Genomic DNA, 23,619 nt, shown 5'->3' with positions numbered 1-23,619 from the left:
TTTATCCACTTTGCTTCGACTTGATTCAATCGACGCCCACTTAATTTCGCGATTTTCTTTGAAAATACCTTTGAGACGTGCCGGAGCTCGCAGTGTACAGACATTGGACTTGATTTTTTTGTTTTGTTTTTTATATGTGTAGGTGGATCCAACAATGACGGCTTCTCGGGAGAAGGTCACAAAGCCAATAAGTCAAATTCAAACACATGTTGTGGCTAATAGAGCGGCGCTCGTGGCTGAGTGTTTCTCCCCATATCCACCATCCCAAAGTGCACTTAACGTCACGTGGAGCAATTTTAACGGCAACATTATAGACAGCCACTTCTGTAACGCTGAAATCTTTGTCTGCTACATATATATTGGCCTTTTTTTCCTGCATATATTTGAGGATACTTTTGTTTCAAATTTCCATTTAAACTCTAAATTTCACTGCGCTTTGCTCTTCATTCAGTTTTGACTATTGACTATGATTCATGATGCTTAGTCCATTTAATTTGAAATGACACACAGCTGCATTATTCCCCTTAGAGAAAAATCTGGTAGTATTCAGCCAGAAAGACAGACAAAGAGTTTTCCCCTCAAACTAACTAGTGTTTATGTTTTGACGTTAGATGAGTCACCCTGTAGGTCCTTCATTTGTTTTTCCAACTACGTTCTCCTGCGTTCCCCTGGCATATAACCTTTAAGGAAAAAGTGCAAATAGTGTCGTGAAGCATCCTTTTCTATTTGCACTGACAAAATGCAGCACCACACTCGCGCAGATGCATTTGTCTTGCGTGAAATTGCCGCATTGGACCGGCTCCATAGTTAATATTGTGACTTTCCCAGCTGTGTAGACTTCCGGATATTCCTAAGCAGACATAATAAAGTATCAGCTCATCCCTATATCTTCCCCCACCACCAGTTTATGGACCTAGTAAACATGTGAGTCACGGTAATTGAGGGATCCACGCCCCTGGAAATGACATCATGCTTTTGTACAGTCATGTAACGCTGGCCGTGAACAGCGGAAGACGGTAATTAACCGCTAGACTGAAATCTTAACCACTCCGGGGGAAAAGGAAAAAAAGAGTGTTATTTCAAATTAATCCCACTCTTAATGTGAAAGTCCACTGGGGGGTGGCTGCACATGGAGACAGATGCCCTGTTTCCGTGTCTAGTTTCATATTCACACACTTTCAAACCATTTGAATAACCTTATTACGATGTGCTGTGGGGGTATGAATGTTAGAAAAAAAGAAAAAAAAAGAAGAAGAAGAAGAAGCCTCCTGGAGCCAAGCCCATCCCTGACATTTTCTCTGCTTTTTTACATTTTACATCAGTGACAGACAACAACCTCATCAGCTCGCACGCCGCTCCGGCGTACTCCATTAAGGTGCCTGGAATAAGGGTGCATTTCCATAAAATATTCTTTGTCAGAAACAGAAAGTAGGCAAATTACCCCGACGCTAAAACACAGCGGCGCACTGCGGATGCCACCGGCAGACAGGAATAACCTCATTGGAGGCTGTTGTAGCGACAGGGGAAGAAGAAAAAAAAAAAAGGGGTCTGATGGCGGTCGTAGATCTGAGTGGCACCCGCAGATCAACGCAGCATCTTCTCTTGCATCGCCTGGATGAGCACTTTGCTTTTTGGGAAATCAGTGAGGAGGGCAAGGAGGCGAATAATTTGGGAAGCAAGATAAATCAGTCTTTTGTGGCTCTCTGACGGAGGCGAGACGCCATCCTAGCATCAGTCAGTCAGAAAACAGTGCGCTAGCTTTGACGGATAGTGTTATTAAATAAAAGTGTCATTTTTTTTAAGGGTCCATCTACCCGGATCTTTATTTGTTATCCTCGGCACGAGTGGGGCAGCGCTTGAGCAATTTATTTTCCCAAAACAAAGCAATTTTCTTAGGGTTTTTATAGAAGATGCTAAATTTAGCTAACATTGATTGTAATGTTTTCGAACTGCAGTAAGAGCCATCCCCTAGTCGACCCTAGCGGAGTTCCGTCAAACCATTAATCATCAAAAAAAACCAATTGTAAATCATCTCAAGAAACAAGATAGTTAGCCCTTTGTTTCCAGCCGCCTGCCGTTGCCGTTGAACCTATCGCTTGTTTTTGAAGGCCGTCAAAACAAGGCTGCCTCAGAGGTAGAAACACATGGGCTGGGAGGTTTTAGCTCAACTGGGAGATGTAGCAGCGCCCCTTGTGACATCACAAGTTGACTCAGGAGGAGTCCTCCTTAAAAGGAGGAGACCTCCCGTTAAAACGTAGATTTAGGATGCATCCGCCGCCGGCTGCCGCTCCGGTTACGGCCCCCGAGCCGCTGCTTTGTTTTTGTGCGTCTCACTTTATGGCTTCATTACCACCATCGCAAAAAGCTGCGGACACCTCCAGCGTCTGCGCATCCATAAATCACACGAGGGCGGTGGTGATGGTGATGGTGGTGGCGGGGGGCGATCGTGACAGTCGTGCGTTCCAGCCAGGATGACAACTTTTACTGCAAGCGGAGTGCGAAGGCGTGATGGGCGGAGATAAATGTGCACGAGGTGGGTAGCGCTGCGAGACGGCACGCGCAACAAAAGGCCCTTGTCGACGCTCGGGGAGGGTCGGGAGGGGCACTTTTAAAAGACGTGACCCAACTGAGGAAAGCGCGGGGCGTCCGTTAGTGATAGGCGTCTTCTCTCGCCCCTCCGAGCTTCCACGTTGTAAATTGCAAAAAACAAGCCGACGCAGAGGAAAGATAATAACGGCCGCGGTGTGACGGGGGTCTGGCGCTACGGCAGCTCCGGCTTATTGACACAGCTGCTGGCAAACTGTGGACTCGCCACTGCGAGCGATGCTCCGTCTCCACGCCGTGCCACACACGCACACATGCACTAATGACAGCTTTAGTGGCGCTAATTCAGTGCGGATGAATGTGGGGTTAGGTGTGTGAGTCACGCCCGCCCGTCCCCCCCCCACCCCTCCTCCCCACCTCCCCACCTCCCAGTCGTGCCAGATGTCCTGCCAGGTTTCCTGCCGTGTCTCTCACTCTCGGCTCCCATGATGCAAAGCGTGCGCCCCCCCCCCCCGAGAATCTAAAAATCTAAAATGGCTGCTTGGTGGAAATGCAGGAGTTGGTTTCAGGAGGCGGCGGAATAAGCTTCTGCTTTTTCTGCTTTTTTTTCTTCTTTTTTTTCCCCAATGATCGAAACACCTTTTCAATTATTTACTGTTTTTAAAATCTTGGGAATGCGCCCTCCTTTTTCGCTTTAATGAGACCATCGCTTACAAGCCTGCTGCTTTGGGCTCAGCTGCTCCACCAGGCAGTGGTTGAAGTATCACATTTAGACCTTTATTTTTCTTTCTTCTACTTTTAAAGAAGCTCTGACTCCGCTGGCCTAGTACTGTTTATCTGTTCACTTGAGGCGCAGCTTCATAAACTTCATAATTATATGTATTTTGTAATTATTATAGCCTCTGGAATTCATTGAAATTCATCAAAATTGTGCATAAATACCCATAGAAATAATAAGAATACATAATAATAACAAACATTTTCTCTTGTATGTTTGTGTGTCTTTGGCCCTGTTTTCACTTGGTCACTTGTCTCTGTTCTACTGCACATCTACTTAGCAACTTCATTTAGTCTTGTGGCACATTATTTTGAAGAGAAAAAAGTTTTGGTGCCGACGCTTGTTTTAATTTTTTCTTCTTTCTTCCACTTCTGCCGCGGCTCTGGCCCTGAAAAAAAAAAAACAACAACCCTGACCTACTACCGCAGCTTTTGTGCCCTTGAAAAAACACAACACATTCACCCTGCAACACTGTTATTCTAACACGAAAGAGTCCTCGATTGTGCGCGATAATCCCCAGATATAAACTAAAATCAATAGGCAAAAGGAGCCACTCTCACAGTAAATATTTCAATCGCATTAAAGCGGAACTCTCGTGTGTGTGTGTGTGTGTGTGTGTGTGTGTGTGTGTGTGTGTGTGTGTGTGTGTGTGTGTGTGTGTGTGTTCCTGATTCTTGTTTTCCGTTCTGGTGCAATACCTCCGGCTCCTGACGGACAAAGTAAATACTCACTTTAATACTCTTTCATACTCCAAATCCCCATGTTCTCTCTCTCCCTCTCTCTCTCTCTCTCAAACCTCCCCGGTGAAGGAGTGGAGGGAGGCGAAGGGGGTGAGGGGGAGGGGGAGGAGGAAGAGGAGGAGGTGGTGGTGGTGGAGGGGAGGGCTTCCTAGGTGGGAGGGTGTGCGTAATTCATGCACACATGTGCCTGCCTGTTCCGCCAGTGACAGGGCCAGGGGGGAGGGGCACATGATAAATTGCCTTCCACCGGGACCCTCCGAGCGCCGCCACCATGATGTGGGTAGAAATGGAAATTGCTCCCTTTCACCGTCATTACATCAGTTTAGGACGCGTGTGGGCCTCCTTCCGCGCGCGAACGCACGCACGCACGAACACACACACACACACACACACACACACACACACCACACGCGCGCACACAGGCATAGGGTTAGTTTCGACTGACTAACCGCCGCGCGATAGACGGGGGACAGCGAGCAACCGGCGAGGAGGCAATCTAAACAAATAGGGCTGAAATACAGCTGGGTCAACAGCGCGTCCGCTACACAGCTCAAAGTCCACCTCTTGAGTCCTCTGGAGCCGGAAGTGACACGTTGTAATATGTAATTGTACATATATACATATAATTGTATATATAATTGTACATATATATATATATATATATATATATATATATATATATATATATATATATATATATATATATGCGGGTGCGTGCAAATGAATGGATCGAGGCGTTTATCGCTGTGATCACACTGTACATTATTAATGGTCGCTGCCGATGATTCTGCTGCAAGGCCGCTGGTTTTGTGCACATGCGAGGACCAAAAGGCGTCCAGGTCCTGCAGCTGGTTGTGTTTACGGACCTGCAAAACAAAATCAGACGCAATAAACCCCCTCGCTGTCTTGTTTGCGAGTGAAAAAATAAATGACTCGGTAGACAAATTTCAGCCGTTTATGTGGGATTTCTTTTCTCTTTTTTTTTTCTCTTTTTTTTTTTTTTTTTCGTCTTCCAATTTTGGAAAATAGATCCACGGATGGGATTTAGAGAGGAATCCTTGCCGTTTCCGTCCCCGGCGCTCGTCGTGTCTGCTCGGAGAGCCCAAAATGTGCACCAGGCAGATGATTCGATTCAACTCGATCGTTCCGTGTAAAATTACGCATTTTTTTTTCTTTTCTTTTCAGCGTGGTCCTCCTCCTGGTCACCCTTCTAACAGCACGTATCGATTTCGTGTTTAAAAAGCAAACGAAAAGCGGACGAACATGGAAATATGCCGCGGGCAACGTAATCCAAGCGTTCATCATAAATAATTATACCACTAAAAATACAATTTGTAGAATTGTCCACGGAATTAAATGCGCAACACTCTGGGAAATTGATGCACTGGCGTGTTTCCCGTTAAGCTTGCGAAATTGATTCGTAAACACTTTGTCTCAGAAACAGCTTGAAAATATAAAAATCAGCTGTTCAGACCCCCCTCCTCAATCCCCCCTTCCGAGCTACAACTTATTGGGACTTTTTTTTTTTACGAGTGTGCAACAGCTGGCAAAACAACTTCCTTTTCAACTAGTTACTGGATATTTTAAATCTCTCACTCACACACACACGCACACTCGCTTTTATGAGGCCCGTCTAAATTGGCGAACATATACACACACAGACAGCCAATCTTTTGTCACGTCCTCTGGAAAAGTAACTCTCAAAAAATATTCCCAATAATATTCAGTCATGTGTGAAAGAAAGGAAGTAAGTCAGCATTTGTGAGTTACTCTAAATTTCTTTTTCTTGAGTTACATTAATAATTTCTTAGAAATGACACTTGGGATGTATAATATAGTTTTCTTTCTTTAAAAAAAAAATGCTTCTTTTTTTTGTCTTACATCTTGTCAGTCCACAAGATCAATTTCTAAATGGTGGACTATCAAACGGCTATTTCAAACTCGCTGTCACCACTTGAGAAAAATGAGGCACACAAAGAAATTATGGAACAGAATTGTTTCTTATTTTTTTTCATCCCCCCCAGAATACATACAAAAAAATACCAATTCTCTTTCCAAGGTGTACACCTGAAAAATAACGGCAATCTTAAAATTGTGGACATTTTTTTTAAATTTAAGAAACAAACATGCATGTAAATTATTATTTTTTTTCCATCTCCTTGAGACATTAAATAAGAACAAATACAATCATAGCAATTTCAAATAAACATCGAAATGAAGACCCCTACTTTAATTAGTACTCTAACAAGGTGTGTGTGTGTGTGTGTGTGTGTGTATATATGTGTGTGTGTGTGTGTGTGTGTGTGTGTGTCTGCGTGTGTCTGCGTGTGTCTGCAGGTGTGTGTTTTTATTTTTACCTAGAGTTCAATTTCAACATAATGCACTTTTGAGTTGCTCAAATATTTTTTTTGTTCTCCATTTGCAGCTATTATCGCCCGCTTTAAGCCGACATATAAATAAATACAGTTCAAGTCCACGGTTCCCGCCCATATGTTTTAGCACTGTTAATATAAAAGTCTTTATATTTGCATTCTTAGTACTATAAACTTTTCAGAGTCACGCGTATTTTTTTTTTTTTTTCTTGTGTGTATTTTGCTCCTCACTGGTATCCAAGGGCTGATGCTGTGGTGAGTCTCTGACCGTACAGTGCGTATGGGGAGTAGTAGGGACCGGTGGCTGCGGGGACGGGAACCGGGGCCCCGGGGGTCGGCAGGGGGCTTTTGGAGTATGGGTGGTAGCGGGTGCTGAGTCCTAACGCGTGATGCGGGCTCCTGAGGGCCAACGTTCCGGGGCTGCCGGGGCCTCCTGAAGGTGGCATGTGCATATGGCAGGCCATGGCCGCTGCGGCGGCGCTGGCGAGTGACGACGAGCCCGGGTAGCCGGAGATGAGCTTCTCCGCCCCGGTGAACGCGGTGTGTGTCCTCAGGTGGTTCAGCAGCTCTTCCGAGCTGGAGAAGCGCTTGTCGCACGGCCCGTTGGCCGAGACCCAGTTGCAGACGTGCGGGAGCGGGTCGTTGGGCAGCATGAAGCCGTACGGGTAGAGGGGGTGTCCGTTGAACGTGGGCGCCGATGCGTGCACGCCGTGGATGGGGTGCGTGGGGTACATGAGCGGGTAGCTGGACTTGAGGGCGTTCGCTGCCGCGGCGGCGGCCGCCGAGTCGTGCGCGCAGGTCGCGCCGGCCGCGCCCGCCAGGTGGCTGGCACAGTGGTAGCTGAGGCAGTAAGGGTCTCTGCACAGGCTGGCCGACATGATGGACGGCGGCGAGGCCCCGGCCAAGGGGCTGGATCCCTTGCTGCAGCCCAGCGAGCTCGCCAGCTGCGCGTTCACCAGGCTCCCTCCGTGGGGCAGGAAGTGCTGCGGGTAGCCGGCGTAGGCCCCGGCCAGGCTCCCCGGGTAGGTCATGCTGGCGGGGGGCAGCGGGAAAACAGTCTGTCCGGGCTTGTAGGGAGAAACCGGCGCCACGAGTCCCGAGCCGAGCACGGACGCGGACGACACGGAAGTTACAGACGGGGACTCCGAGGAGGAAGACGAGGAGGAGGACGAGGTCTTGGAGCCGGGCGTCGTTTCCTGGTGCTGGTTCACCTCCACGTTAATCCCGCCACAGCTCACGCTTATCCTGCTGTGGCTCGTGGTGCCCGTTCCGTCCGTAGTGCCATTTTTGTTACAGTCAGACTCTTTCTTGTCGTCCCGCTCGCCGCCGCACTTCCCCTCGGAGGGCATGGGAGAGGCCGAGGTGCTGGAGAGAGGGCTGCCCGTCCGCGGCGTGAACGGCTGGCAGGTGGCGCTCGGCACTCGGAAACCAGACTTCTCCGAGACGCCCGAGGACGACTCCTTCTTGTCTGACGGCTTGGAGTAGGGCTTGAAGCTCGACTTGTCGTCCACGCCGATGTCGCTCATCTTTAAGGGGCCGGATTTAGATTCCTTCTCACTAGATCCATTCGTCACCGATGACAATTTGGAGGAAGGCGGCGGGTCGGGCTTGCCGATCTGGGAGCAGGTCTGCGCCAGCAACGCCAGCGGACTTTTCTTGGCATCGAGCTGCAATGAAAACACGAAACGTCAAATATATATTTAATTTCTTTTTTTTTTCCCGCTGAAAAACACCCCGACCGTTGCGTTCTTATGTTATTTTTTTTTGTTGCTGAAAATACGCAGTCTAAATGGGACCCAGCCGTGTATACGGAGTCTTCGATTTTTACGCACGGCTCTTTCCGGGTGAAATCTATAATAATGTCACATTTACAAGGGAATTGTGACGTTTCATGCACCCTACGATTGAATTAAATCGCCAGATCGCCGTTTATCAGTAGGCTTTACAGCACAGGACACATTACGCCCTGTAATAACAGCAAACGGCTGCCTTGAGCTCGTCACGCAGGGCGACGAATACCCGCAAACAGTCTCCAAAGTGACGCTCGCTCGGCGTTGAAAAATCGTCTCCTTACCTCGATGGGGCTGACCGGGGTGGAAGGCAAAGGCTGCAGGTACTCCGGGTGCAAAATGTGTCCCGATCGTGCGGTGAGCATTTTCAAAACCTTGATGGGAAGTCGCTTCGCTTGCCGTAGTGGGTCGGACGGAGGCGCGGCGGAGAGTAGAGGCTTGCTGGCGCTCGCCGAGCTGCTATTCCGAGAACTGCCGCTTTCCCAGGCTGCACGAATATCACTATTTCTCAGGGTAGAAGCCGAGGGCGACGTGATCATGTCCCAATTGTCAGGGAATAAAACGGGGACGCTTTCGTCTGATACATTAAGAAAATCGTGCGCAGAGAAAGGGGTGGGGGGTAAAGCCGTGAGCCTCTGTTTTAAAAGAGAGGAGAGGAGGGAGGGGGGGGGGGGGTGAAAAATCGCAAATGTTTTTTATTTCCTAAAAGAAAAAAAATAAATCGGTAATCCTGGTGGTAGAGGGAGCAAAAGGCGCGGCAGCTGCCAGAGCGTTGCAGGGGTTATCGCGGATCCGGTGCGCCTCTCTCGCCGTGAGCGCAGCGCCTTGTGCGCGCTTGTGTGCAGGTCCTCGCTCTGTACTTCCTGAGTACGAACTGGTAGAAATTTTCACTTCAAAAGCAGCTGAATTAGTCCGAGATTAAAGCCTTTGCCGCCTTCCAATCAAATGGGACCCCGAGGTGATTGGAGGGTCAAGGGGATGTGACGTTCTCCTCTTTGTAAGCGCCTCTATTTCGACAGCTGGGGGGAGGAGGGTTCGGCTGCAAATACCTTGGTTGACGTGCACGCCGGCGCTGTTTTTTTTTCTTTTTTCTGTTGCTCCAGAAAACGTAGAGCCTCTGTTTTTCTTCCGCCCTTATTGAAACAAGCGATCAACCTTCACAGTTCCAAAACATTTTCTTCGCACTTTAGCATAAGCTATTTGATATGTCAAACAGTAAATAAAGGTTTTTCAGCTCAGCAGATTCACCGATTCACTCTAAAAAATAAATAAAAAATTCCAGCCGGGCGTTTATTTAAGAAAAAACGAGTCCAAATATGTTGCGAAAACCACGTTGTTATGATGGAAATGTTTTCCAACAATATTTATCGTCATTTCCCTCCCCGGTGCAAGTCGCCGTGGCTGTGCGTGTTTTTCTGTGCGCGCACGCCCACCGTCGACCTCTTCCATTCTGCACCGGCAAACACAAAACCAACCCCCCATCAGCTTGAATTCCCTAAACAGACAAGCGTTGACAGGAATAGACCGATGTAGTGATGGAGGGATGTGAATGTCACATGTTTTCAGTATAATATACACCGCCCTTCTATTTCTATCTCCACCCCTCCGTCAAGTGTCAATTCTGCTCCGCCGCAATCAATCAGTTATTTGTCAGCCGCTGTCAATCCGCCGCTTGATTTATGTCAGCTATTGTGGCTGATTACATGCCAAGCGCGACACCGGGAAAGAGAACAAATGTTGGAGAGACATTATTTGCGAGAAGACAACAAGTTTTTTGGGAGGTGGGATTTCTTTTTTCTTCTTCTTCTTCTGCTTCTCGGCAGAACTCAGCGACGGCTGAGTCCGGATTTATTTATTTTATTTTATTTTTGTTGGAGCCTCGGCCACGCACGGCAGTGGATAGAGTTGGGGGACTGAAGTACCTCGTGGTCGACAGTCGAACTTTTGGAGTTCTTTATCACATGAGAGGTGGCTTACGCCATGAAACTTTCATAACTCGCAGAAATTCAGCTCAGTTTTCTTTTTTTTTCTTTGTAAAGTTGCAGTAGAAGTGTAACTCTGCAAAAAAGAAAAAGATTTCGACTTCGACTCGCTCCAGTTATTGGTAAACAAATTTCACTCGGCAAAACCGAGCGAGTGCTTTTTAAAGTTACTTTCAAAATAAAAATATTTATATTAAACTAATTTCTCGAAAATCACAAATAAATCAAAGATACAATAGCTTAATTGTGCGTGATTTGTTTAGAAGATTATTAAATTTAACAATAGCTTGGACATAAACTAAAGCCATTTCCAAAAATTATTTATTTAATTAAAAAAAACAAAAACAAAAAAAACATAATTTGTAAGGGTTGACACCTCACGTTCTCCCCCTGTCCATTCTGGTCAAATGCATCTGCCATTGTGTTGTTTAAACCTGTCACCCGCCTCGGGCACACTGTCATCCGCAACAAGAATAACAAAGCCGAGGAGCACACACACACACACACACACACACACACACACACACACACACACACACACACGGACGTAGAGAGAAAGAAATCCAGACATTTTATATTGATGTCAGCTCAATTTTATTTACATACAATGGAAATGATTTATTTTCTTCCTGGGCTTGGAGGAGCGGACAGGGCTTGCAAAGAAAGGAAGAGGGATGGTGTGTCAGCCCGCGGAGAAAAGAAGTTTAAAATGCCTTGAACTATTCACCGCTGAGATGGCTAATCAGTATTGAGGCTGCGGGGCAATCGGGCAGCTTTTCAATGCGGGTTCTCCTTTCATCTCAATCGGGATGGAGGCGCTCAATTAAAAGCCTATCAGTTTGTAAGTAAATCAACGCCTATCAAAGTTGTCACATCAAACAAAACGATTATTATTGCAACCCGCCTCTGCCATTAATCTCCTTCTGTGGTAATCTGCTTGACAGGTCAACTTGGAGAGCAGGAAAACCTGGAGTGGACAGAAAATAAAGGGCGAGATATGATTTTTTTTTTCCCGGGAGAAACAAAAAAGCAGTAATAGTTAAATATTAACAACAACATTTTTTTTTTTTTTTTGCAAATGAATAAATTGTCGCCTGTGTTATTTGAGCGTCAGTAAATTAAAACCGGGAAGGTTTCTAAAATAAATAAAAGTCTAACTCTTGTTTTGGGCCCATACTATCTTCCAAAACTTTGTCAGGTCTTTGGAAATAGTGAAACATCCAAAAGTAATAATTTGCTTTCTGGTACAGCTTGTAATTTAAGGGTCGCCTCCCACATCAAAAAAGAGGATAAAATTCACCTTGTATTTGATGTGTGGAGTCTGTGGCTTTTCCCAAATGTTTTCTGTTTTTTTGTCTGGCAGTGCAATGGGGGAGAGAAAAGAGAGGAGGAGGGGTGGCCGTTACACAATATGCAAAGATGTGTGATTGATAACAGGCTTGCTGTTTTCTGCAAGGGCTGTCAGTCCGTGACACAATATGTGAGTTATTAGGGCAAAGAAGGGCAACCATAAATTTTCACTGTCAGGCGAAAAACCCTCTTTGTTGTCCGCATGACAAATGGCTTTCTGCAGCAGACACCAAAATACTCGGCATTTCCCTTAAATGGTCACGCACTTTTTCCCCCCCCTCTCCTCTCCCGACTATAATTCATGATATTTAAATAGAAAGTTCTGATGTGCCGCTATATTTCACGGCACTGACGTGTTTATGAATCACTGTATGTGTGCGAAAATACAACTATTTACATCTCGCGAGTAAACATGTTCGACTGAGAGAATTGATGTTGGGACTCCAAGTTGCTGGGTCGAGGTTTTTTTTTGTTTGTTTGTTTTTTTTTGCCTTGATGCGTTGGGGGGGAGGGGGGGGGGGCAAAAAAATAAAAAATAAACCCTCATTCATTTTTGATTTTTAAAATATACAGAGTTAAACAACTTTTTATGGTATCGCAAATTATCCCAAAAATATTATCAACATTTTAGAAAGACAATTGAAGGGGCTATAAAATATGCTATTATTGTTGTGGAGCTGCCCTTAAAATAAAACACAACACTTTCCCCCTTTTCACGCCGTTTTTCAACTATTTGCCGAATTCAAATTTCAGCCACTATGCAAACCCCGTGTTCTGCTCAGATCGACCACATCGGCGCACATTTGACAGAATAAAGGCTTACAGGGGAGCGCGGAACCCCTCGGAAAATGCATGCACGAAGCGAAAACAACATATGTTCAAAAAAAAAAAAAAAAAAAAAAGATTAAAAAAAGAAGTGGAAGAGGAGAAAGAAGAGGTTTACAGAAGTCCGTGGCACGACATTACCTGCAATCACTGCCTAAAGCTCCGATGTAAAACGTCACGGAAGTAACAGGGCAACAACAACGAATGAAATTAATGAATAACGATGTGAATAATTGCGCGGCATAGTTCGTCTACAGCACAGCGAGGTTTTACATTTGACAAATACTGCAAATGTGTTGGAGCGGAATGTTGAAGAAGAGACGCGGTGGAGTCTGCAGCTCTCTTTCTCTCTCTCTCCCCCTTCCTCTCTCTCTCGCTCTCTCTCTCTCTCTCTCACCACGAACAATGTGAGCCTTTTCCGCGTATGGGAGGTCCCGCGTGACGTCACCAGGCAACACACACACACAGAGGATGAAGGGAAAAACATGGTGCTCTCAAAAGTTTCTCTCAATTTTCTGGTGTTGTGTGAGTGAGTGTCACGGTGTGTGTGTGTGTGTGTGTGTGTGTGTGTGTGTGTGTGTGTGTATGTGTGTTTGTCACGTATGTTAATACGTAATTATTATTATTATTATTATTTTTCAATATTTAATATATTTTCAGGAATCTAACAGTTGTTAGACTGTTGGCCCATGCACATCACACACACATACATATACACCACACACTCAATCATGGGTTAACTAACGTTTCCCTGATAACAAAACCAATATTATCCACATGAAGATAAATGTGAAGACTTATATTCGTTGAAAGAAAATTATTAAAATTTGCGACAAGCAAAATTTGTGTTTCATTTAAAAAAAAAAGAAGAAAAAAAAGGTGGCGCATATGAAGTAGAATTTAACTCTTGAAGCGTGTGTTGTAAAACTGCATTTCATTTATTCTCTCTGGGTTTTGTTTTCTTGGCACCACTTTCAACAGTCAAAGCTTTGCACTTCCTCCTCTATTGCCTCAATTGGAGTCTGCGTCAGGAAAGCCAACGTGAGTGACGGTAAGTTACGAGTCAAACACCTCATGAGGCAGGTACAATCACCAATAAAATGATAACCCACTGACATTATAGACATGTCCTCGTTACATGCGAGGTCAAAATCCATATTAACGCAGGACTTTTCAGATTAGAATGTTCGTTGTTCCTTTATTTATTTTTTTTATGATTGGTTGAGAGTGGAAAAGCCAGTAAAAAGCTTTGCTGGACATGACTTGAGATTTGTATTTATTCATTTATTTTTATTTTTTATTTTTACAATACTAAGTAATGCAAACATACTAGGCAAACATTTCTCAGTTATCTCTATTGGGTCTATAATACTGATGACCGAGTCTCTTAAAACTTCATGTTAAGTCAAGTTAATGTCTCTTGGATGGAGTTTTCTAGCTGGTAGAGCCTGCCAACACAAACTGTACTCCATAAAAACAGTGATACTGTGAGGTTCACTCTATATGTCAAAAATAGTTACACAGCACTTACACAGAAATGACAGAGCAGTGGAGGAATAGGAGTACCGTTATTTTTTTGGGGGGGAAAGTCACCCTGAACACTTCATTAAATGTTTACTCTGAGTGTTCTCATGTGACCGTGGTCGAAAGTCAAACAGTTTGTTCCTCTATGTTTGGTTTTGCCCAATGGCAATGATGTGTTCACGGGAGCAACCACTGTTTTTATTTATTCATTTGTAAAAATCTCTTCCCCTTGTTTGTTAATGATCTTGTGTCCAGAGCAAATTACATTTGCATACAAAACTACTGACACGCATAGCAGCAACAAGTCAATTGCAACCTAACTGCCTTGGTCCTTTGGGAAATACAAAACAATATGATATTGGAGCTATGTTGCAGTAGAATATTATCAGCAATATTTTTTTATGATTCATATTTTATTGGGTTTCTTGTATAATTCGTCACCAGTATGAACTCAAGTTAATCTGATAAAGCTTTCATCGATAATAAGTGTAATAAATGAGGTATGGTATGAAACATGAGCAGTCATGAGAGGTTTAATAAAAGTTCCTTGAAGATGCAAATATACAATTCTCAGTATGAGGAAGTATGTGTATATATATGCTTAAATAAAATACTAATGTTTTTTTTTTGGAGTCAATGTGCTAACACGAAAACATATTATTTATCATTCTGAGATAAGTCAGAATTTAAAACACGATATCAGTATTACATAAGTCATTATTTTGAAAGCAGTTTGACAGAGGAGCTGAAGCAGGAGCAGATGGGTGGAGTGCTCTGGAGACCCACCTCATCATGGGATATGCAGAAAATGTGCTTCAACGTATATTGATAATGGACAAGTCTTTACAATTTGCTTTAACACACAGAAAAACAAAGAAACACCGAAAAAAATGGACGAAATACAGTTATTTTATGACTTACTTACTATTAACATGATTTAATAAATTCGGCGCGCTGCATATGGCCCCCGGGCCATAGTTTGCCCATGCCTTGTGTTATGTTTTCGGAAAGCAGAAGCAGAAGCAGGAGCAGAGTGTAACACAAGAGGAAGGGGACAGTTGTGTGTCAAGTGACACACACACACACACACACACACACACACACACACACACACACACACACACACACACACACACACACACACAGCGACAGACCGTGCCCACGTGCTTCCGCACTACTGCCGGTCAGCTGATCAACTCTGCACGCGGAAACGCTCAAGTCCAACTCGAAAGTGCAAGTCGTTCATGTAAAAAAAAGAAAGAAAAAGGCACCAGTTCAACACACGTCTGAGCAGTTGTCGCTTAATGTGGAGAGCGGAGAATCTGGGGCCAGCCTTGAGTCCAGTCTGTGTTTGAATACGGACTGTCATTGAGGGGGAAACAACCCAAACAGCGCAGCAGCAGCAGCAGCAGCAGCGGACTGTCAGTCATGGAACACGACGAGTCGCTCGTCGCTCTGAATGGAACTCACGTAAGTTTTGGTCGTTCGCGTTTAACTTCCTCTTTCTATCGGTAATTGTCTTTCACAACCTGCGTGTATTATCGCCGCCGCCCCCCCTTTCCCCTGTTTAAAACGTTCCCGTGAGTGCTTCGGCATCACCGGCGTCATGTGACGCGCTTTTTGGGCAGACCTCACTCACTCAGGCGTGACCCGGTAGCACCACTTCCGGCTGCTACTCTCCCACCTCGCTCAGCGCGTTTCTGATGCCGCTGGGCGCTCAAGCCCCCATGGTTTTTTGTAATCAGTGGAATGTACTTGAGCGGAGCCTTACAAAGTAAACAAGCAATGCTGTACTGTGTCCATTTTCAGCCTTTTTTGTTGTTGTTGCAATACTCTCAACACTTTGATAATGGTTTTGTGCATCACGGTTTTGTTTACAGGAGAAGATTTGAGGCCAAGTTATTCAGCTGAAACACATTTACAAACATTTATCAAATTGCTGCATAGCGCTGAAGTTGAGTAGACTATGATGTCTGGACAAGTAGTTTTACTTTTTAGATTATTTTTTATTTATAAACATAAAAATAAAAATAAAAATAAATGTAGTGGCCCTACTAGTGCTAGCATGATGTGATGCTAGCTAGCATCCTAAGCTTGGTTAAGGATTCTTCGTGTGTGAGGGACAGGTTTCTAATACATATCATTTTTAAATATTTTATTCTGTGAATCACTTTGCCTTGCATTTTTAATGTATGAAAACTACTATATTATTGCTATTGGTTATTCCAATGCATACTTTTTTTTTCATTTTGTTCCAACAGCTTTCCTTCATCGGACATGACTGCAAGGACATTCCAAACTTCCTGGGTGAAACCTACGGCCACTTTGCTCGACGGCTGGATCTGAGCTTCAATCAGCTGAGGTAGGCGACACCTGGAACACTCTCTCTCTCTCTGTTTCTTCCTGTTAGTTGTGCCTTTTTGTGACACCAGGTGCTGTTAATTAAATGTGTCCTCTCGGCCCAGAGGTGTCAAGAGAGTCATCAGGACATTCCACGAGCTGAAAAAGCTTTTTGGAGTTGTGCCGATGCCCTGCTGTGGCTGTATAAAGGGTTCGCTCGATAAATGTGACATGCTAATTTTTGGCGGCTTTGCTATAGTTGAAAAAAAAGAAGGGAGGATTCCTCTGACAGGACATGAAGCAGCACCTCATGGCAGCCTCTTCGGAGGGGGCTGCCATCTCACCAGCAGGACTAGCATCAGCGCTGTGGCAAGGAAAAGAGAGGAGGTGATGTTATGAGGTGCTTTTGTTTCTCTGCCCTTTTCATGACTGTCAGGCCATGAAGCCGCCTGAATAGAGGCAATTTTACGTTGCATTTGTTCGACCTGTGCTCGGGTGCAGCGCTCAGAGCGGCGGGGAAGCGTTGTTTGGTGCTGATGAACAAATAATTCCTAAAACTATTGTTCAAGGCGTCACGCCTTTAGTGTTTTGGATGTATTGGTGGCAGTTGTCTGAGGAAACCAGTGACCTGTGCTGTCATTCATCAACATTATGGTGTTCTAATAATGATTTTTCAACAAAAAAAAGAAAAAAAAAGGCAATCGCTGTCTTTTGGAACGTGACGATTCCTGTCAGATGTTGAGCACTTGTGCACAGCGCTTGAGCAGCGGGAGGGTAAATGTCTTGGAAGCGAGATCCGGCTACATGTCCCACAAAGATCCTCATGAAATTTGACTGAAACAACCCCTCCGTGTTGTTGCTTTCAAGGAGATCAAGGCTGACATTATGTAGCTCTCCCTTGAACCTGTCACATTAAGGACTTGATGTTTAGAATTAAATATTTATGACTCCAATATTACTACTCAATTATTAATTTTCACTTGGGCTAATCTCAAATGTCAGATATCATCGCTAAACTTCAAAGCGGGGTTTTGGGCAGAGAGGCTGCGCAGACATAATGAAGCGGTGCTGGAATCATTCGGGACTTTTATTGATGGGTCCGTGATTGATGGTTTACTGGTGGGCGGAGTGATCAGTTACACAGTGCCAGCAGTCGGCGTGGAAACGTGTTGGAGGGATTCAGTTGGAAAAAATATATCCTGGTTAAAATCAAAGGTTCATACTTATTTATTATTTTTGTTTATTTGTGGGCAGCTTTTGGTGATTAATTATTTAAAAATCTCTGCAGCTCTCCAGAAAACAGCATATTTAACCTTCTGTTTACAGCCTCCCTGGTTTTAGCGTCCCGCTAAAAGTGATGCTTCATTGTAAGTGCACCATGTTTGGAGGGGATGTAAACAGGGACTCCCTGTGTCTCAAAGACTGGATAAAAAAAAACACCCGTCTGGGCCGTGCTGTCACTGACCTAAAATGCATTGGTGGGAAATTGTTTCCATTTGTGTCATCACAAAGTTCCCCATTGCAGACCTCTGTGGTGTTTCAGTGCATGCTTTCGGAAATGCAGAACAAGTAAAAGTGTTTTTCTGAGAGTTTTGCTGACAGGCTGCAGTCAGAGAACATTGGTACAGGGAATTTTAGGAACCTTCCCGATGTGAAAACATCACGTCAGACTTCTGCTTTCAATATTTTTTTTTTTTTGGGGGGTGGGGGGGGGAGTGGAGTTCTCACAAATCCAGTGTCTTCTCCTGTGATGGTGATTGGCACTCAAATGACAAGCCACAGAGCCATTCTTGTCATGAAAAGTGAAATTTTGCATTATATAGGACAACCTAGAAGCTACAGATGTACATGTTTGCTATGTCCTCAGGTTTTCAGGTTGTTATTATTAATAACCGTGAGTCGCCTCCTTAATTGGGTTATCTACCTTGGAGACGTCTTTGTTTTGACCTGGCGCGGCTGTCACTTGCAGCCGACCGGGTGCAAACAGACGCACTCGTTCCTGATGCTCGGTGGACACGGCTGCCTTCAGCTTCCTGCTCTTCCTCCCGTTTCCTCGTTCAAATTGAAAGAGAGACATCGGCAGCTCTTTTTTTTTGGGGGGGGGGTTTGTTGTTGTTCCTCCTCTTCGTCTCTCCCTCATTTTTTTTTCCTTCCCCCTCTTGGCAATATGTTTATTTTTGTCAGTTCAATTGACAACACTCATCCGGCAGCCTGACAATGAGTCACAGCGAGAGGCGATGCACCTTCAGCTCCGTCTCCTTCCTGCGTCTGCTGGGTGTGTGTGTGTGTGTGTCCCTCACGTACAGTCTGTTTGTGTTTGATTGCATGCTGCGTCTGTGACTCCGTGACTAGCTGGGCAGGTAATGGCAGCATGAGATTATGCTAGCTGGCTGTCACACCCACGGCTCTTGCCTCTGTCTTGCGCCACGCTGCCTGCCTGTCTCATCGATGTGTTAGGGAGCGGCGGCCCGCCGCGAGATTCCTGTCTCGGGATGAGCTCGGCTCGGCTCGACGTCCGCCGTGCCCACTCCGCTTCAGGTCAGGCGCACGCGCGTGATGAATCGAGCCGGCGTCTGTTGTCACGGCACGATTCGCGCGCTTGCGACCAGGCGTCGGCGCCGCCCAGACAGGTAGAGCTTTCTGAGGAGGAACACGTGTCTGCGAGAGGCAGGGCGACGTCCCGGCGCTGCGGCGGCCGCGCCGCTTAACGTTTGCCTTCAGATGTGACGTGGCGTCAATACACGTCTGCCGAGCCTTGACGCTGACCTGAAAGCGACGTCTGGCCTATTTTTTTTCACTCCGGGTTGTTTCAGCCTAGGAGCCCTAGCAAAGATCTCCTCCGCATGCAATGCAGATTGCTGCATATTTTAATGTAAAAAGAAAAAAAAAAGTATTTTTTTTTCATGCTGAACTGACCTGAATTGGATTCGCCATGTAATTCGATATCACTGCGAGAGCACACACATCTTTAATTTATACTGTATAAAATTCAGGTTATCAGACGAACTCTTAATATCAGACTTTAGAGTGGAAGTGCAGGCTGCCATTAGGACACAAAGGTCCATTTTCGACGTTAGCATTGCAAATGAACCTCACTTGCCTCAGCAAATGCATATGTGTGTGTTTGTGTGCGCACGCACGCGCGCAGGCACGCACGCAGGCACGCACGCAGGCACGCGCGTGCGTTGGGAGGGCGCGCGTGCTCGCCGAGGCTATGTTGCTGGTGGCAGGCGTTTTGCATTTTAATGACAAATCAAGTATGCTAACTCGCATTTTAAAACGAAAGTGCTCCAAGTGTCACCCGGCTGTCAAAATGAGATGTAAGCAGCCTGATGAAAAGAGAACAAAGAAGACAAAGTAGGGAGGCCTGATACACTGAGAAATGAAATAAAACCTTGTATGGCCTGTCAGCTGTGTCATTTTATATTCATATCTAAAGAACATTGCGGTATTATTCCGCCGCTCGCGTCTCACTCATCTGTCGCCGCTAATTCGTCAGCGGGCGCCAGCGCCGTCTTTCAAGTCGCCGCGTATCAACGCGGAAGGGCCCCGCTAATTGACAAATGAGTGTCACAGGCATCAAGCGCTCGTTCCTTCCACCAGCCCGAGCCAGGTAGGCTCCGACGGCAGGCGGAGGAAGGGGTTGGTTCGTGTTTATTGGCAGGAGCCCCGGCGCGAGGCGTCGGACCGCCGCCGCAATGAGAAGTGACAACGGCAAGAGAGCCTGTCATTGTCTCGCCTAAGTGTTCCATCTTCAAGAGATGCCGGTATGCAGATAAAGTGTCAGTTAGGGAGGGGAGGATATGAAACACTGGCACGGCCGAGTCCTTAAATCACTTAAGTGGAAGCGGGGGAGTGTGTACGCCGCTCTGGTAATGGCGGCGGCGGCGGCGGCCCCCGAGTACGGAAATGTATTCCATATCCGATCTATCAGACCTGCTTAGGCCGATATTCCGGGATAACCTGATCTGTGTCTCATAAATTAGGGGTGGATGCACAGCTCTCACACCCCTCTGAGATTTAAGGCTGGTGTGTATGAGGGTGGGGGTGAGGGGTGAGAGGGGGTCTGGCAGGAAATAACTTATTCATATCAAGGACGTTGATATTGTGTATTATTTTATTGGTTGGGGTGGATCCCAACCTTTTTTTTTTTTAATTTGCAGGGTTTTTATTTTTCTGCCGCCACCCTAAGTGATGCACTATTCCAGGTGACGTGATGGAACGGGGTGCTATGCATAATGGATGTCTCGCCTCGCCTCGCCTCTCCTGTTCCGCCGTCTTATTACATCAGAACTTTGTTTTATGCGATTGCGGCAACAGTTTTATCAGAGCGAGTCACCCGGTGGCGGAGTGAAGCCGTTACAGAGTGGACCGTCGAGTTCGTCCAAATCGCATGTGACGTTTCAACGCTTTCAAGATGCGGGAGCGTAACTCAGATCCGCCTCGCCTTGCGTTGCCGCTGCTTATTCCGACAAACAAATCAAGTTGCACCGTTACTCGCAGAACAACGCCGCCCCGCCAGGTGGGAACGTTTCCCCGCGTGATTTCTATTCATGTCAAAAAAGCCTGCAAGAAGACCAACGGACAGTGATTCCGTCGCGTCTCGAGGACGGTTAAAAACGTCTATCCTGTGGGAGCCTGGCAAGATGGATGTAGTTTAAAACTTGAGAGATCTGGCGACTATTGTAGTAACACATTATTAAGTAATACATCGTACCTATAGCCAACCTCGTAGCATTGCACGTCAACAGATTGCTACAGTTTCAGGCGCTCCGAGAGGAAACGCCGCTTCCCCTTGTCGATTAAGATAAAGAAGTTTTTCCTTCTATTGTTCAGACTTCAATCCCTGTTTATTTGCTGAGGCTAAGGTGAAGTGCTGGACTGACCTGGATGTTGCCCGCTGCTTTTGCACAAGCAGTCAACACACTAGGGCAATTCAGATTAAGCCTATGGAGGAAACTGTGAAGCTGTACAGGTTTAGAGCCCATTTCAAGACGTCAAAAACCCAGTTAGCTACATTAGCTGCATGAGCTAACGGGCATTAGCAGACCCTGCTCCTCCCGACCGCAGACGAAGGGTTGAAATCCACTTTTTACAGTGTTTTTTTGCGAGCTTTTTTATACTTCTCACCTTTGTGAACAACAACCTTTGGAACTCTTTAAAAAAAAAAAAAACACATTTCTTTTTCTCGGTTCCAACGATTGGAGCAGAAAAACATCTGCATTTTTTTTTTATTTGACAGACCCTCAGCGACCTGCATTCTCGATATGAGCCGTGTGACGTCACGTGAAAACAACCTATTGTCCAGAATCTTTTCTCAAAAAACTGTTCATGGAAAGCAGAGGGTAAAGTAAAAATCCACCAACCCTGCAATCAGCACTGAGGCTTTGTGCGTCACAGTCGACCCCCGAGGTGGTCAGCGTGTATCGGGTTGGTGTTTGCCCTTTGCTTCAAGCCTGGCCAAGCGGTCGGCCCTCTTGGCTCTCCCAAGCACAAACTCCTCCACGCTGGAGTGTAACATTCATACCATAAATCTTCATCTCTCTGTTAGCACACAAAAGCCACTGATGGCAGGAAAAAAAACAAAAAAACCCATCCGTTAATTACTGTCAGGCTCCACCGTTGGCCCTCCAGCGCATTCCTCCTCTTCCTCTCGATTGTAAGGCCATCCTGCGGTTTTTTTGGGGGATCCTGAATGGAATGGAACATCTTTATGTTTCTTTTGTTCACATTATATATACCGGGCAGCGGTGCCATTCCTTTTATGACTGCGTCACATTTTTTATTGTATATCCCGAGATGGATGGCGCACCGCTGACACCGAGATTTACGGGCCTTTAGCTCGCAGTGGCAACGCTTTAGAAGGGTCTGCTGACATCTCGCCAGCACTCTGGAGGAGGAGAATAAAAGCTGACATTTTATTGGCTCCGGGAGACGGAGTGAAAGAGGCCGGGGAGTGGAAAAGTGGGGAAGAAAGGGAAGGAAATTCTGCTTTTCTACTTTATATTTTTCGGTGCGGCCGGCTGTCACGGGGGAACCTCGCTAAAAAGAAGGGATTTATGGGGTATTATTTAGAAACTTGTCAGTGGTAATGACAACAGCTATGATTTCAATTATCACCCACTAAATGTAGCTTAATTCACCGCCTTGCTGCCCATAATGAGGCCTGACATCATTATTTTGAGGGAGGGGCGGAATAAAGACTCGATACCGTGCAATTTTAATGTCGTACGTTGACCGCCGATTGAAATTCTGTCCCTGCCTGCCGCCTGGCACGCGGCGAGGACCCACTTCCTCCTGTGCGGTTGGTTGGGTACAGGCAGAGCTGCCGAGTTCAAAGCCGTCTTGACGGGATGTATTTTCTTTCCATTGACAGGGATCCAATTAGTTTTAGTACACAGTCTGGCTGGATGAAAAAAAAAAAAAAAAAAAGACTTCTTAAAGGTCCAGTGTGTAAAATTTTGTAGGAACAGAGTGTGTTTCTTATTCAGGGCAGGCGGGCTTTCCTTGACAAATGGCAATGCAAGATGGCAGCTAACTGGGAGCAAAACCCCTATTGATTCATGTACATTCTTATACATGAGGAAAACCAAACTCCTTTCATTGCTCTGCAAGTATGCACTTTTATTAATGTTTTTTTATGGGCAGTATGTTAAGCTTTTGCCAATATAAAAATCATAAATCAAGCCAAATTTTACACACTGGACCTTTAAAATCCACAATATGTTTCCTCGACGTTTTTTTTTTTGCCACAAAGCCGTTGATGGATCCTTATGATTAGAGCCCGAGTGGATTCGCCTCCCTGCCTTTGTTTTTTGGGCGAGCGCAAAACAAAGCGTCTGCACGCCGTGCTCGCCCCTGACGGACGCGGCGAGGTCTTTCGATACGGCATAAACATCCGGGCGCCCCGTCGAGTCTCTGAACGATTAACCCCCCCCCCCAGAGTCCTTCATATTTAAACACTTTACAAGTGCTACGCAAATTCTGCAGGAAAAAAACAAACAAACAAAAAAAAACGGCATGTAAATTTCAGGGTAGGGGAGGGGAGTCAGATGTATAATTCATTAGCGACATGTTTAGTAAGTAGGCGATGGGGGTGTTGAAGTGCACTCGGGTTCTTGACACGCGTTAACAGGGGTGGGGGGGCGATCGGGACGGGCACTCGGCTGTCAATAACCGGCACGCCGGCCGCAGCGGCTCGATCATTTGGGGGTGAATTTGAATCAAGCTTTGCTCCCCTTTTCTGGCGGCGGCTTAAAGAGCGAAACAGATGCAAAGTCATTTTTGGATGCCCTGCCAGAACGTCACCGTTTTCTCATTATACATGGGGGGGGAGAAGGAGGAGAAGAAGAAGAAGAAGCAGCAGCAGCGGGG

The 23,619-nt window shown here is 45.8% G+C and overlaps 2 protein-coding genes and 1 long non-coding RNA gene across 4 annotated transcripts in view; 2 read left to right on the top strand and 1 right to left on the bottom strand.

Annotated features, from left to right (window-relative positions):
- Positions 1 to 6,043: 6,043 nt before the first annotated feature.
- znf503 (zinc finger protein 503) lies at positions 6,044 to 9,190 on the bottom strand. The gene is made up of 2 exons (XM_076038353.1): positions 8,509 to 9,190; positions 6,044 to 8,101 (listed from the first exon to the last, which is right to left on the bottom strand). The coding sequence occupies exons 1-2, from the start codon at positions 8,761 to 8,763 to the stop codon at positions 6,662 to 6,664; spliced, it is 1,695 nt and encodes a 564-aa protein (XP_075894468.1). The 5' UTR covers positions 8,764 to 9,190; the 3' UTR covers positions 6,044 to 6,661.
- Positions 9,191 to 9,521: 331 nt separating this feature from the next.
- Positions 9,522 to 11,465, top strand: LOC142896630 (uncharacterized). Its single transcript, XR_012928383.1, has 3 exons — positions 9,522 to 10,005; positions 10,848 to 11,047; positions 11,151 to 11,465. It is a non-coding gene; the product is annotated as an uncharacterized LOC142896630 (long non-coding RNA).
- A 3,608-nt stretch (positions 11,466 to 15,073) lies between these two features.
- The window catches only part of lrmda (leucine rich melanocyte differentiation associated), a 198,158-nt gene continuing 189,612 nt past the window's right edge, over positions 15,074 to 23,619 (top strand). Inside the window, exons 1-2 of one of the 2 annotated variants that reach the window (XM_076038431.1) lie at positions 15,074 to 15,375; positions 16,167 to 16,267. In XM_076038431.1, the coding sequence (XP_075894546.1) occupies positions 15,334 to 15,375; positions 16,167 to 16,267 (143 nt within the window). In that variant the 5' untranslated portion in view covers positions 15,074 to 15,333. The remainder of the gene's footprint in view (positions 15,376 to 16,166; positions 16,268 to 23,619) is intronic. The other variant, XM_076038430.1, reaches the window with a different exon arrangement.

Source organism: Nelusetta ayraudi, unplaced genomic scaffold, assembly GCF_046127955.1.
Source record: "Nelusetta ayraudi isolate G7.1 ecotype Tasmania unplaced genomic scaffold, CSIRO-AGI_Nayr_v1 ptg000056l, whole genome shotgun sequence".
NCBI lineage: Eukaryota > Metazoa > Chordata > Actinopteri > Tetraodontiformes > Monacanthidae > Nelusetta > Nelusetta ayraudi.
Note: the sequence above shows the minus strand (reverse complement) of the source record. Positions and strands in the feature narration are given on the sequence as shown.